The sequence below is a fragment of the Pan paniscus genome, chromosome 21, assembly GCF_029289425.2.
Source record: "Pan paniscus chromosome 21, NHGRI_mPanPan1-v2.0_pri, whole genome shotgun sequence".
In the NCBI taxonomy this organism is placed as follows: Eukaryota; Metazoa; Chordata; class Mammalia; order Primates; family Hominidae; genus Pan; species Pan paniscus.
In genome coordinates this window covers 59,338,302-59,352,459 of record NC_073270.2, presented here as the reverse complement: position 1 = coordinate 59,352,459, position 14,158 = coordinate 59,338,302, and the positions used below count along the sequence as shown (strand labels likewise).

Genomic DNA, 14,158 nt, shown 5'->3' with positions numbered 1-14,158 from the left:
CAGGGGCGCGCCTATGCTAGTCACGTGGGCACTGGGGCGGGGCCGGGGCGGTGTGGGGCGTGGCCGGGCGGCCGGTGAAGGCAGGGGGCGGGGCGTCTCCGAGCGGCGGGGCCGAGGGAGGGCGCAACAGCTGCTCCCTGAACACTTTCTGACCCAACAGTCCCCCAGCGCCGGACGCGCCGCGCCCCGGCGGCTCTAGGGACCCCCCGCGCCTGCACTGTCCCCGCGCGGACGAGTAGGGGGCGCCCGCGCCTTTGCCCCCGTGCGCACCCCCGCCCCGCTCACCTTAGCCCCGCGCCCGAGGTGAGCCCGGCCCCTATATCCTCCGGGCGGGGGTGGGGGTGGGGGACGCTCCTTTTTTGTTGGGGGGGTCTTGGAGGCGCGAAGGCACTAGGCGCCTCGGCGGATGGCTGCACCCCTCGCCCGCGGCTCCCCGTGTCTTTTGGGGGGCCGGGTGCGGGCGCGGAATCCGGGAGGTGTCCGCACAAAAGGCCGAGAGAAACTCCGCGACGCCTCCCTCCCTCCCTCCGCCCTCCCCGCCCCCTCCTCTCCGCGCCCGCTCCTCCTCATTCAAACCCGGCCGGCCCGAGTGGTGTCAGCTCAGTCCCGGCCGCCGCCGCGCGAGGAAATGGCCGAGGAGCCGGAGCCGCAGGTAAAGGGGGCGCGCCCCCCGCCCGCGCCAGCCGGGGCGCCCGCCCGGTCCTGCGGAGGCTCCCGCGCCGCCCCCGAGGCGCCCGGCTCTCGTTGTCTTGTCCCCCCCCAGGATGACCTCAGTTCCCCGTCTCAGCTTTCTATCCGCTCCTCTAGGGCGCCCCCTCCCCAGCCGGCTCCTGCGCTTCCGCCCGCGGGAAGGTGCGGGCGATCCCGGGCTGCATCCGCTCTTGGCCGTCACACTCACGCCGCACGATTCAGAAGGGCTTGGGGTGCGGGGTTCCCTGAATCTCCGCCGGGAGCGGGGGTCTGCGGGGGTGGGCGGTGGGGGGCTGTTGCGAAAAGTTGGGTCGCCCCGCGGGGCGGGTCTCCCAATTTGCCCAGTTGGCCCTTGGGGCGCGGGCGGAGGGGGAACGTCGGCGTAGGGTCCCCCGCGATGCCCGGGGAAGGGCCGGGGCAAGTTGGAAGCGGCCAAAACAATGCGTCCGGACGGGCATCCCCCCGTAAACAATGGCCGGGACGGTCCACTCGGGCCGGGCGGAGGGCGCCTCTAAGGGACCGCGGGAGGGGCTGGGCCTCGCCGCGGACCCCGACGCGCGCTCCGTGACTCCCTTCGGTGCCCAAAAATCTGTCCCCGGGAGTCTTGGGGCGCCTGCTCATCCCTCAACAGGGATGCACGGGGCTGCGTTTCCTGGATGTGTGCGATAAGGTGGCTTTTTTTTTCCCTCCTCTAATTTTAAAGATTTTTTTAAGTCTTAATGTTCTATAAACACTTAAAGAATATCTTTACAACTCAATTCTAGTGGAACTCCCAAAGCCAGCTGGAAGCAGAACTGGGAACTCTAAAGGGCAGGAAGGATTGAAATGCTAGCCCAAAAGTGCTGCTGCTTTTTTTTTCTTTCTTTTTTTTTTTTTAAAGGGAAGTTTCTGCCAGGAGGTGCCGAGTGGTGAAACCGCTCAGTTTCAGGCACAGCCCTCTTGTCTCTCGATTTGGCCCCGACTGCGAGCCGGACGGGATGGTGGAGAGGCGGAGGGCGCTGCTGGGGGCCCGGGAGGCTGGATTTGGGGCTGCCTGGGCGGTCCCGCCCGAGGGGCAAGACCCGGCACGCGGGGCGCGCGCCGGAACCTGGGTCCCGGGAGTTTGAGAAGATGTTCAGGGCCCGGGTTGGAACCCACATTTTGGGATTCTGGGTAGGGCCACCGAAGACGGGAAGGCGCATTCTTGGGCGGGTGGGGGTGGGGTGAGCAGGCAGGGAGTTTTCCGCCAGGTTTAGTTACAGGAGCTGGAAAAGGCCACTTCTGGGACCCTGGCATCTGGGCCACCCTGAGAGCCCCAGAAACTTTTTTTTTCTTTTTCTTTCCCCCCACCCCCCAGAAAAGGATAGTCATTTCAGGTTTAAGGCTTTGGTGTATTGTTCTACTTCGAAATTCCTTGAGCCTCAGTTTATCTTCCTGAATCAGCCTATGGGGCTTGGAGCGTTGAACATTCCTAAACACGGAGGAAGTAAATGGCGGTTGCAGTGGTCCACTGGCCAGTTTGGGGGTCCTGTATTATTGGCCACTGTGTGTCCTACAGCGTAGCTAGGTTTCTCAGTTTTCTAGATCGTTTGGAAGCATTAAGCTGTATGTTTTAAGAAGCCTAGGTCTGATTTAGTTCAGGTTGATTCAATTATGTCTTCATTGCTTTTGAGTTGGTTGAATGACTTGACATGAGATTAAGCTCAACAAAAGAAAAGGCGAGGTAGCAACAGCTGCCGTCCAGGCCTGGCCACTAGGTAGGGGTCTTAGGAGGCCTTTTACCTTCTCTTTTGTATATGTCAAGAAGGACATTTACAATGTTCTTATTTTACTGTACTACTTTCCCCTGAAGTGGATGTTCTTTCTTGATTGATATCAAACAAGACTTAAAATGCTAAGTTTTATGATACTTAGACAATGAGTAATAGATGTAGTTTCTAAAAGCCTTGATGTGTCTGCAGTGACAAGTGCAGAGGAATAACCTCATTGCTTTTTGTCTGAAAATATAACAGGCAGGCCACTAGTTTGTGCTTACTTAATGTGTGCTAAGAACTTTTAAGGTGTGTCCTTAATGGTAGATAACTTTTTTCCTTCTGAGAAGTCGTATTTATTTTAGATATTGTTTTGTTCAGGGTTCTGGAGACTAATAGTGTTTCGTTTTGTTTCTTAACCCTGATGTTGCTGCCATTTTTAATCGGTTATATTTAAATTCAAGAGGCAGTAAGTTATTTAAAATTCGGTTGTCAGTAGTTACAAGGCAGATTTATCATTTATTTTAATTGTTAGAATAGGATTAATAATTTGTTTGTTTGGAATTTTAATGATTTGGCGTGATGAGGAAAGCTAGTCCTTTAGAATTGTCTTTATTTGCCTACAGAAGGAGGAAGTAGAGGACAAGATATGACTTTTATTGGTGAAGGACACACACTTTTTTCTTTAGTGTCCCACTCTTTTAATCCTTTTGTCTTTACAACACTTTTCTAACGCTTTGCAGTTTGACCTTTGCTGTTTTTTAGTAACTTGTGAGATCGAAGTTTAGCAGTTGTGTTGGGTTCCTATTCCCTTTCACTTCTTACTCAAAAAAAGGAACTAATACACCACTTAGAAAAAATTTGTAGAAAACTTTTCTCCCCTTTACCCTGAGGAATCTATTTTGGTAACAGGTCAAAATTTTTTTCCAGGTAGTAGGGGAGGAAGGAGGAGCAGTGAAGGTTTTGACTTTGACTGCCTTTACTTTTTTAAGGTGGGGGTAGATTTGCATTTTTCTTTGTGAGCCTCCATTTTTGGCAGGAAAACTTCAGGGAGGAGTAGGAGCCCCTAATCCCCTTCCAGTGGACTTGTTTTGGAGGAAATCTGAAAATAAGACTTAATCATCAAGTCACTTATAAACTGATGAAATAATTAAGGAATATAATGGCCTGGCAATGACTAAGTCCTTCTATCTCCTCATTGCAGATACATGCTAATCACTTTTTTCTCTCTTAACAACATTTATTATGAAATGGCATGTTTTTGCCACAGCAGGGTAGCCATTTCCCAACCCTGGAGCACTCTTAATTCTGAGATGCCTGATTAGAGCCTCAGGGGTCCCAAAAGATGTGCTGTTTTCCCACTTTATAAAATTACATTCTTTTCTCACAGTTGTCACAAACATGATATTGGTTGATAAGAACTTTGGAGTAGTTTTAATGACTCTTGACTGCCTGAAAGATGCCACTTTAAAAAAGGAGCTACTTTTAGCTGACTCTATTTGAAAGTAAATGATTGGACCCTTTTTATGTTTTATATGAAGCTTTGTTTCCATTTGCTTAAAAAAAAATTCAAATTGTCCCATCTCCTGTATGCCCATCTGGCCTGTATGTTACAGATTTTGAGGTTGCTGGGTATGATTTGTTTTAAATCGTTCCTTCCTAATTTCCCATTTCAGTTTAATCCCTGAGCGGAATGTTTAATGAATGAATTGGGAAGGTGAAGCTGAAGGACTGAGCAATGGCTGTTTTCAAGCCTTAGAATTAGAAAGTAGGAATGAAAAACATGAGACAGTTGCATAAACTGAGTATTCCACTAATAAAATAAATGTAATAAGATTTTAAATCCAGTTACTACAATTGAAATCTAAAAACAATAGTTTTTAGATTACTGGGATGTTAAAAAATAAAAACCTGAAAGGTATTTACAGAACAGCTACCAACATGGAATTAAAGGAATCTCAATCTTGTTAAATATTCTAAAGAGGGAAGGGTTTGGTTACAGCATGTAAATTAAACTTGAGACAATGGCGGGTGGGGGGATCCTGATCCGCACACCTCTTCTCCAGATTCTGCGGGGGGGAGGGGTGTTAACATTTAAACGCACATGGAAGAAAAAAAAAATGTATTACACAAAGACGGCAGGAAATTTCTTAAATTCGGGTGAAGGAAGCCTGATTAATGAATATCACTTAATGGCCTCATTTTAGAGGCAGTATAAAAACTTTTCTGAAATGCTCATGTTTTTGGAGTAAGGTGAACTGGGTTATTTTTCCCCAACCAGTAATAACAGACAAATTTGCAGTGGTATCTGGGGCAAAGGTTTTTGAATTCAGACCACGAGGAGAGATAGAAATCTGACTTTAAGGAAGTGGAAGAACAGGGACCATTCTTTCCTAAAATCTGCAGCTCACGATGACATGCTCAATTCTTGTACACATCTATCTTCCAGATAAATAGGGGGGAAGCCCCCGCTAGCCAGCTGCCGCCACATATTACCCTTTTATATTTAACGTTGGAATGCTTTCCATTTGAACATTTGTTGACTGACTGTTCTGAACATCTCCATTACTTCCTGCCCAGGGTATCAGCATAATTGAGTTACTGGAAATTTGGGGACAGTTTGGTAATTTTATGATAAAGTTGAGAAATAAAATTACTAAACCTGAAAAGGCAGCTGAAGAAGTTGTATGAGAGAGTTAGTTGGATTCCTTACTTAGCCTTTGTTCTTATTAAGCTTTACAAAACTTGTTTCTGACCTCCACATGACTGTACTTCCTATAGAAAAGCTCCCCCAGACTCAAGCTAGGTTTTTAACAGACTCGTGTAGTGTTTCTGTATTGGTGTTCCATTATTTTCTGGTGTGTCTGGAAACCTTTGGAATTTAAAATGTAGTTAAGTGGACTGGAAATGTAGACTCTAGACATTTCTTGAATCAGCGTTAGGAATAATAGTTACTTTTACTTCTACCTCTATCAAATAAGGATAACATAAAGCATCTCAGTTATACTGAAGTGTTTTTGTTTCTTTTGTAATCAATATAGAGTTTTTCTTCAGTTTATAAATCTACTGAACAATGATTGTATTACTAATTGAAAGGAGACTTTCCCCCTTGATTTTGAAAGCAAACAGGTGACTGGAAAGAGCCAGATATACAACTTTAGTATGTAGTCAGCAAAAGATAGGATGGGGAGGGGAATATTTAAATCTTGCAGAAGAACGATCTTATGCCTTAAAAGGCATTGCCTAAGCTTGTATTTAACTAGGTTACTTGAATTGTGTTTAATTGAGAGCGCTCATTGGAAGAAGTGGTATGGTGTAGTGGTCTAGTAGTGGGCATAGTTAGTTGTGTGTGTGTGTGTATATATATATATAGATATAGATAGATGTGTGTATACACACCTTCAGTGTTTTCATTACAGAGAGTTAGTGCAGGTAAAGATAGAACAGTTTATTAACAGTTAATTAATTTGCTGAAATCTTTTTTTTTTGGTGCAGTTAGGCCTGTCAAATTTTTACATATATTTAAGGTTGTACTGGTTAAGTAGTAGTAATAGGAGAAACGGATAGCAATGCTTAATCTTGCTTAATTAAAGTTTTTAAAAATTCACTTTCCTTATAACTTTTTTTCAGATCAGGATGTTTTTAAAAACCACTTTGCAGATGACAGTATCTGTTAATATTGAAACTAAAACTAGTATGTTATACTTTAAGTTCTTACTAAGATCCCTTAACTGACCTTAACTGATTTAAGATGAATTCAGGCAGTTTCTAGTTAATGACACTCAAATATGCTATATGATTATATTTTTATAGTACTTTGGTCTCTAATCCTATTTAAAATTGGTAATTTATGAACAATTTCAGCAAAATGAAATTATTTCCTTTACAAGCTTCCCAAGTTGAAGAGTTTAGGTTGTAACCTTAAATATAAACTTTGAATATTCCAATCTTTTTCTTTCGCTTAACTTGGAAGCATCTTTCCACAGCTAAATTAGGAAAGTTGGGTTGACCATTTAGCCTCATGGGTGTGACCCCTAGTAATTTCCTTGAAACAGTGTTGAAGAATTTAGAGCATTAAAAATAAAAAATAAAAAAACCTGTAGCTTTTTGATTGTTAGTAGATGGCTATGCAGAGTTTTCTCCACTTGTCAGATTAAGAAAAAATACTGTGTGTAAAAGACAGAGGAAAAACTTTCAGAGAAAATGTAAACTTCTAGCCAGGTCTTGGAGATAATTTTGTAGTTTTCAGGGTACAAATGCATTGGCCAGAGAATAGCAATTTAAGTTGAATTTTTAAATAACTCCTTATTTGGACACCTCAGTAACTTGGGAAAAAGTAGCTTTGTTAGCAGTATGACAAATTGTGTATAAATATAATTTTTCTGTGTTTTTGAGGACTTTGAATACCTTATTCAAAGCTGTATTATGGTAGATGCATATTCCATATCAACAATGTAAGATAACCTGTTAATGAGAAGAAACAGAGGCTGTGCTGTTTCTAAAAGTTAACAGTTTGAGTACATCAGGATGTAAAGAAAAATATTCCCAAGTTACAGTAATTGTCAGCAAAGTGGCTGTTGTACCTAGTTAGTTGTACTTAAGCACAGATTACTGTGCTTTTTATTAAGCAGTGTATAATGTGTCCTATTTGCTGATTTCAAGATCTACAGGTAGTGGTAGAATTCATGGTAGCTTTAGTCACAAATCAGTGTGTAATTAGTGACCTAAAGAACATCACACTTCTATTCCAGCCTTTTCTAGCAATATGGTTCCTACTGGATTTCAAAGATTACGCTCTGGTAAATTTTAAAAGTATCTACTGAAATAATCCCAGTAGAAGTTTCTTTCAAAATATGGCTATACTCAATAGCCCACTTGCCTTAGGTGTTAGGGGGTATATGAGTTAAGTTCTGTCGTTTACCTGAGTAAAGATTTTAAAATGTTTTTAAACATTGGAAAACATTTTTGTGAAGTACTTTTCAGTAAGCTTAGCGTGTTCATAACGCTCACTTTCTTGCAAACTAGAAGCATTTAGATTATAGTGTTGGATTATAATATCCTGCTTTTCTCCTCCAGTTCTTTGTCGAGAAAGACAATTTACTTTATCAGCAGTGCCATCGGTTTACTGCTGCCTTCTGTGTGCAGGAGTGTGGAGAGCTGGAGGCTTCTGGGAAGGCTTGTGTTTGTGCACACACCCCATTCAATTGGAACGGTGATTTGCTGTTAGTAGATTAGAATTTCTATTTTGCTGTATTCTGTTATTAACGTCTTTATTGTTACAACCACTTTAACGATTACTGATGAGCAAATTGGTTTTAAGCGATGTAAACCTGGTTTAAAGTATTATTCATTGTCTTAGAGTTTAAGGAAGTGTTTTGTCTAGTATGTTAGCAGTTTCTAAGTCAAGAGCTGAAGGCATTTGCTGTCAGAGATAGCCCTAGGATGCCCAGCATTTTTGTTTTGGAGGGTCATAAGGAGAGTGAGTATAAATCCAAATAGTGCAGTTTTTTTTTTGCTTGTGCTGATCAACTTTATGGTGTGATTAAATACGATTTTTTTATTACGCTCTTGAAATCGTACTCTTGAAGTTGCAGAATGGCAATTAGATGGCAGTCGCTGATAGCCATGTAGAAGTTTTGATGAACATGCAAGTTAATTTTAATTTCTGATCAGTTACGGTTAGTGACTGTGGCCAAACGTGTGTACTGATTCTACACGTGTGCTAATTCCGTGACATTTATTCACCAGCTATGTGTCGAGTGCCTAATCCTGTGTCAGGCACCTTGTTCCAGGCATTGGGGGCAGCAGTGGACAAGGCAGCAGTCTCCATCCTGAGGTGTTACTTTTAGAAAAAGACAGTTACAAGCAAACAAACAGGATGGTTTTAGATCTGGACAGAGGTTTTCAGAGGAAGTCATCCTTGAGCTATCACAATACTTTGGGGGTAGGTTGTGCTGGGTAGTCAGGGATGGCACATTTGGGGTGCCTAAGGATTGCTGTGGCCCTGGGAGCCTAGGACGGTTGGTCACAATTGACTATTAGAGTCAGTCTCAGAAGCTTTCCTGGAGAAAGAATTCTGCTGTTTTGCCAGGAGGGTTTCCTTCCCCATCTGACCACACAAGAAGACCCCTTGGCCTAGAATGCCTGCCCTCATCTCCGGGTCTCCCAGGCTGTTCACCCTCCCAGGCAAAGTGGAAGCTTCCTCTGTCCTAAGATCGTTTCCCACTGAACCTCCTTCATTGTCCTTCACCGCAGTGAAATAATCCTACAAGGTCTTGTGTGGAGAGTGATGGTAACTTCTTTAACCCAGATAATTGAGAATTGGAACCAAAACATCTTTCTATTAATAAATATTTTCAGTAACTAAGTTATGCTGTTTCCCTGAGTGGGAAATAACACTCCATCATATTTCTTATTTTTTTGGGCGGAGAGGGGAGGCAAAGTCTTGCTCTGTTGCCCAGGCTGGACCAGTGGTGCGATCTTGGCTCACTGCAACCTCCACCTCCTGGGTTCAAGTGATTCCCAAATAGCTGGGATTACAGGTGTGTATTACCATGCCCAGCTAATTTTTGTATTTTTAGCAGATAAGGGGTTTCACCATGTTGGCCAGGCTGGTCTCCAACTCCTGGCCTCATGTGATCCACCCACTTCGGCTTCCCAAAGCATTGGGAGTATAGGTGTGAGCCACTATGCCCGTCCTCACATCATATTTCTAATCCCGAGACTGTAGAGCTGGTGTCTCTTTTTCTAAAGGATGTCAGTAGAGAAGTGGAGTTCCCCAAAATTACAGTTTCACGTATTAGTCAAGTTTCTAAAATACAGTAATAATGTTGAGAGCTGACATAGGGACTAACTTAGTTTTTTTTTTTTTTTTTCAAATTCTCACTGAACTTTGATTTTGCTAAATAAGGACATTAAAAAAAACCAAAAAACTCCACTGTTGCCTATTGCCACTATTTGATTTTTTAAAAAATAAGCGTATTTTAGCATCTAAAAGTAGGAAGGACCTCAAATAAATGAGTCTTTGTTCTTGGCCAGGGAAAACAGCGGTGTCAGAATTTGATAACTGTTTTTCTAGGGTATGTGCTGTTATTCAGTTAAAACCTTGCCTGGGACGCTAGCATTCAGTAAATACTTGTTGAATAAGCAAATGAAACTTAAGCTTCTATGTATAGAAACCTAAGTCACTTCACATTCTGATTAGCAGAGTAATTGAATATTCTTTTCAATGTGTAGCTCTATCCTCAGAACCACAGAATATTGGAACTGTAAAGGCCATCCTATAGTTTAACCAACTGCATTAAATAGATAATAGAAAGATGTGGTATGTGGCAGTGACACCTTGAAGGTTGTGACTAGAACTCGGGTCTCTGGAGTGTTCTATTATATCACACCAAGCTGGTCACCAGCCCATGTGTTGATCCTCCATTGTGATAGCAACAAAGAAAAGACTTCAGGACATTCTTTCCTTTACCCTAATCCTTGATCTGCAGTCTTATTTAGAAAAGCTTAATGTTAAAGATCTAGTTTATTCAAAACTAAAGATAACGAGGAGTATGAGAATTTCTATTTCGGCGTGTAAAGGAGGAGATGTTTCCTTGGCTTCTCTGAGCCTGCAGGCCTTCCTTGCTCTTTAAGGAAGTAGAGAGAGGGAGGAAAGTAAAGTATGCTTTTGTTTTTTAAGGTTACTTTGCTGGGAGTAGTTTGCATGCCTTTTGGTTTTCTTGGGTGGAATTAACTGACTTAAGTTTTAAGTAGTTGGGACTATTTAGAAACAATGCCTATCCAATGTTTGCCATAAAGGCAGAGGGTATTGGCTTTAGAAGTTAATTCTTCTCCAGGAGTGAAAATTAGCTTCTAAACCAGAAGCAGCAGAGCTAAATAAAGTAATTTTCCACCTGGCCAGTGCATGATGTGAAAGGTAGATTAAAAAAATGAGAGGACCCATTTTCTGATGAAAGACTAAGCCATGTTGAAACAGCCCTGTTGAGGATTTTATTTTAAATCTATACATTCACAAAGGAGCTTTGTGTATGTCTTTCCCTATTTGTTGTTTGGACTAGGAAGCCCCACCCAGTGCTTGTTGAAGGCAGAAAGTTGTTGAAAGCAAGCCGGGATTTGAACAGTGGATTGAGGTTTCGAATATCCAGTGAACCAAAATATATCAGGGTTCCCCTGGCCAAGATGAGTGACCATTCTGAGGTGTTAAGTATTTCTTGAATGGGGATTTTAGGAAAAGTTTCTGTATTTCTGTGCTCATTTTGTTGACCTCTGTATGTGCAAAATCTCTAAGGGGGTGTTTGGGCACTTAGATTTCTTGGATGCAGATTTGTTTGTATATGAAACAAATTTTAAATTGTTTTGTATACACTGGATTTAAAATATTTTAGTTTACTAAAGTGTTTTAATATTTTCATCTTAATTTTCACAGTTCTTATAGTCTTTAGATTTAGGGAGGCTGTTGATGGCATCCACATGTGCATTTTAGTGGCATTTAAAATGTATTCAGCTGAATTTAACAATTTCTGACCTAAAACTTGACATTTTAGATTTAAGTCGGTAAAGCACTGATTTAAACTGGATTTTAACTGGATGAAATTCTGATTTAATAAGTGTACTGACTGGATAAAATGCCAATGATTTAATTAACAAGCACGTTTAACAGGATGCCCTATATATTAGTTAAAAGTGAAGCAATTGAATTAGGTACCTTCTCTGCTGTGTGGAAAAGACCGTATGACTCACCCACACCAGCCTTCTCTTTGCTCTGAGTGTAGCTAACCGTTTCTGTTTTTTTTTCCTCTAGGGTTTGGAAATCCCTTGTCTCCAGGTTGCTGGGATTGACTTCTTGCTCAATTGAAACACTCATTCAATGGAGACAAAGAGAACTAATGCTTTGTGCTGATTCATATTTGAATCGAGGCATTGGGAAGCCTGTATGCCTTGTTTGTGGAAATAACCAGTGACACCATCACTGAGCTTCCTAAAAGTTCGAAGAAGTTAGAGGACTATACACTTTCTTTTGAACTTTTATAATAAATATTTGCTCTGGTTTTTGGAACCCAGGGCTGTTAGAGGGGTGAGTGACAAGTCTTACAAGTGGCCTTATTCCAACTCCAGAAATTCCCCAACGGAACTTTGAGATTATATGCAATCGAAAGTGACAGGAAACATGCCAACTCAATCCCTCTTAATGTACATGGATGGGCCAGAAGTGATTGGCAGCTCTCTTGGCAGTCCGATGGAGATGGAGGATGCCTTGTCAATGAAAGGGACCGCTGTTGTTCCATTCCGAGCTACACAAGAAAAAAATGTCATCCAAATCGAGGGGTATATGCCCTTGGATTGCATGTTCTGCAGCCAGACCTTCACACATTCAGAAGACCTTAATAAACATGTCTTAATGCAACACCGGCCTACCCTCTGTGAACCAGCAGTTCTTCGGGTTGAAGCAGAGTATCTCAGTCCGCTTGATAAAAGTCAAGTGCGAACAGAACCTCCCAAGGAAAAGAATTGCAAGGAAAATGAATTTAGCTGTGAGGTGTGCGGGCAGACATTTAGAGTCGCTTTTGATGTTGAGATCCACATGAGAACACACAAAGATTCTTTCACTTACGGGTGTAACATGTGCGGAAGAAGATTCAAGGAGCCTTGGTTTCTTAAAAATCACATGCGGACACATAATGGCAAATCGGGGGCCAGAAGCAAACTGCAGCAAGGCTTGGAGAGTAGTCCAGCAACGATCAACGAGGTCGTCCAGGTGCACGCGGCCGAGAGCATCTCCTCTCCTTACAAAATCTGCATGGTTTGTGGCTTCCTATTTCCAAATAAAGAAAGTCTAATTGAGCACCGCAAGGTGCACACCAAAAAAACTGCTTTCGGTACCAGCAGCGCGCAGACAGACTCTCCACAAGGAGGAATGCCGTCCTCGAGGGAAGACTTCCTGCAGTTGTTCAACTTGAGACCAAAATCTCACCCTGAAACGAGGAAGAAGCCTGTCAGATGCATCCCTCAGCTCGATCCGTTCACCACCTTCCAGGCTTGGCAGCTGGCTACCAAAGGAAAAGTTGCCATTTGCCAAGAAGTGAAGGAATCGGGGCAAGAAGGGAGCACCGACAACGACGATTCGAGTTCCGAGAAGGAGCTTGGAGAAACAAATAAGGGCAGTTGTGCAGGCCCCTCGCAAGAGAAAGAGAAGTGCAAACACTCCCAGGGCGAAGCGCCCTCCGTGGACGCGGATCCCAAGTTACCCAGTAGCAAGGAGAAGCCCACGCACTGCTCCGAGTGCGGCAAAGCTTTCAGAACCTACCACCAGCTGGTCTTGCACTCCAGGGTCCACAAGAAGGACCGGAGGGCCGGCGCGGAGTCGCCCACCATGTCTGTGGACGGGAGGCAGCCGGGGACGTGTTCTCCTGACCTCGCCGCCCCTCTGGATGAAAATGGAGCCGTGGATCGAGGGGAAGGTGGTTCTGAAGACGGATCTGAGGATGGGCTTCCCGAAGGAATCCATCTGGGTAAGCTGCCCTGTCTCCGTCCCGTGCTGTTCCGCCTGTGTCTGTCTGTCTGTCTGTCTGTCTCCCCGTCTCCCCCTCTCTATTCCCATCTCCAGACAACGCTGGCCAGGAATGGGGTTTGGAGAGCCAGAGTCACGTCCAGGCTCTTTTTGGTATCACTCTGTGTAAGTCATTTAACCTTTCAGGGCCTTAATTTTCTCATTTCTGTAATAACAGGGTTGAGTTAAGAGGTCTCCTTGTTCTGAAAAAATATATATATTTTTTAAACGTGTATCGTTTTGCTCACAAAACACACTTTTAAAAAAAAATAACTTGTGCATCCAGCCCAAATGCACTGCTTCTTAACTGGGGCGATTTTGTTCCCAATCAGTATCTGGCAATGTCTGGAGGCATTTTGGTTGTCATACTGTGTGTGTGGGTGTGCCTGCTGGCATCCAGTGGGCAGAGGCCAGGGACAATGTTCAGCATGGTACAGTGCACAGGACAGCCCCATCAAAGAATTATCTGGTCCCAAATGTCAATAGTTTGAGCATTGAGAGACCCTAGCCTTCACTTAAGTTTTTCTGGCGTTCCTGATCTTTTTCTGTAGTGAATTTCTAGTGGCCATAAAAGGTACTGGGAGTGATGATCAACTAGAGCCAGGAATATTATTTGGGCAGCCGTTTGGTGCTGTCCAAAATGTTGTCCTTTCTGTCTGGCAAGCTAGTATCCATTTATAGGTACCTCAGGAACCCAAATGATTTGTCATAAAATACAAGGAATGTGAGCACACTGAAGACATTTTTAAGAAGGCTCATTTGCTCAGCAGAATTTTCAGTGTACTAATGGCATTTATAGAAAGAGAAGGTGATCACTGAAGGCATGCTCACATAATATTCCTGAGCCCTGGTGGGCGTTATCTAGGGCAAAGGATTCCACCTGTGTTTGGAGTTGCGCCCATCCTCACTGTAGCCAGAGCTTCTCCTATCAGAGTTTAATATTTTGTTTGAATAGAGGATCTTGCTGCTTAAAAACAGTTGAAAAGACCCTGATGGGCAGGCCGTAATTGACAAGCGAATGATGGGAACATGAATCGGTCTTAGGGAAGCATCTGTCAAAGTGGTCCCCGGTTAAAACAAGTGCCTCCTCCTCTCAGTGTCACTTGATTGTGTGCTTGAATTCTTCGGAAAACTGGGTGTATGAGACCCACGATGAATTTGCCCACACGATTGATTGGACTCTTCC

At 43.6% G+C, this 14,158-nt stretch overlaps 1 protein-coding gene across 5 annotated transcripts in view; it reads left to right on the top strand.

The window, feature by feature from the left end:
- Positions 1 to 14,158, top strand: part of ZNF217 (zinc finger protein 217) — a 41,799-nt gene that overhangs the window by 14,473 nt on the left and 13,168 nt on the right. For 2 of the 5 annotated variants that reach the window (XM_034946965.3, XM_063601030.1), the window contains exons 1-2: positions 49 to 652; positions 11,227 to 12,934. In XM_034946965.3, coding sequence (XP_034802856.1) covers positions 11,569 to 12,934 — 1,366 coding nt within the window. In that variant the 5' untranslated portion in view covers positions 49 to 652; positions 11,227 to 11,568. Of the gene's footprint in view, positions 1 to 47; positions 653 to 11,226; positions 12,935 to 14,158 lie in introns of those variants that run through there. The other 3 variants (XM_034946966.3, XM_055104750.2, XM_055104751.2) reach the window with 3 other exon arrangements.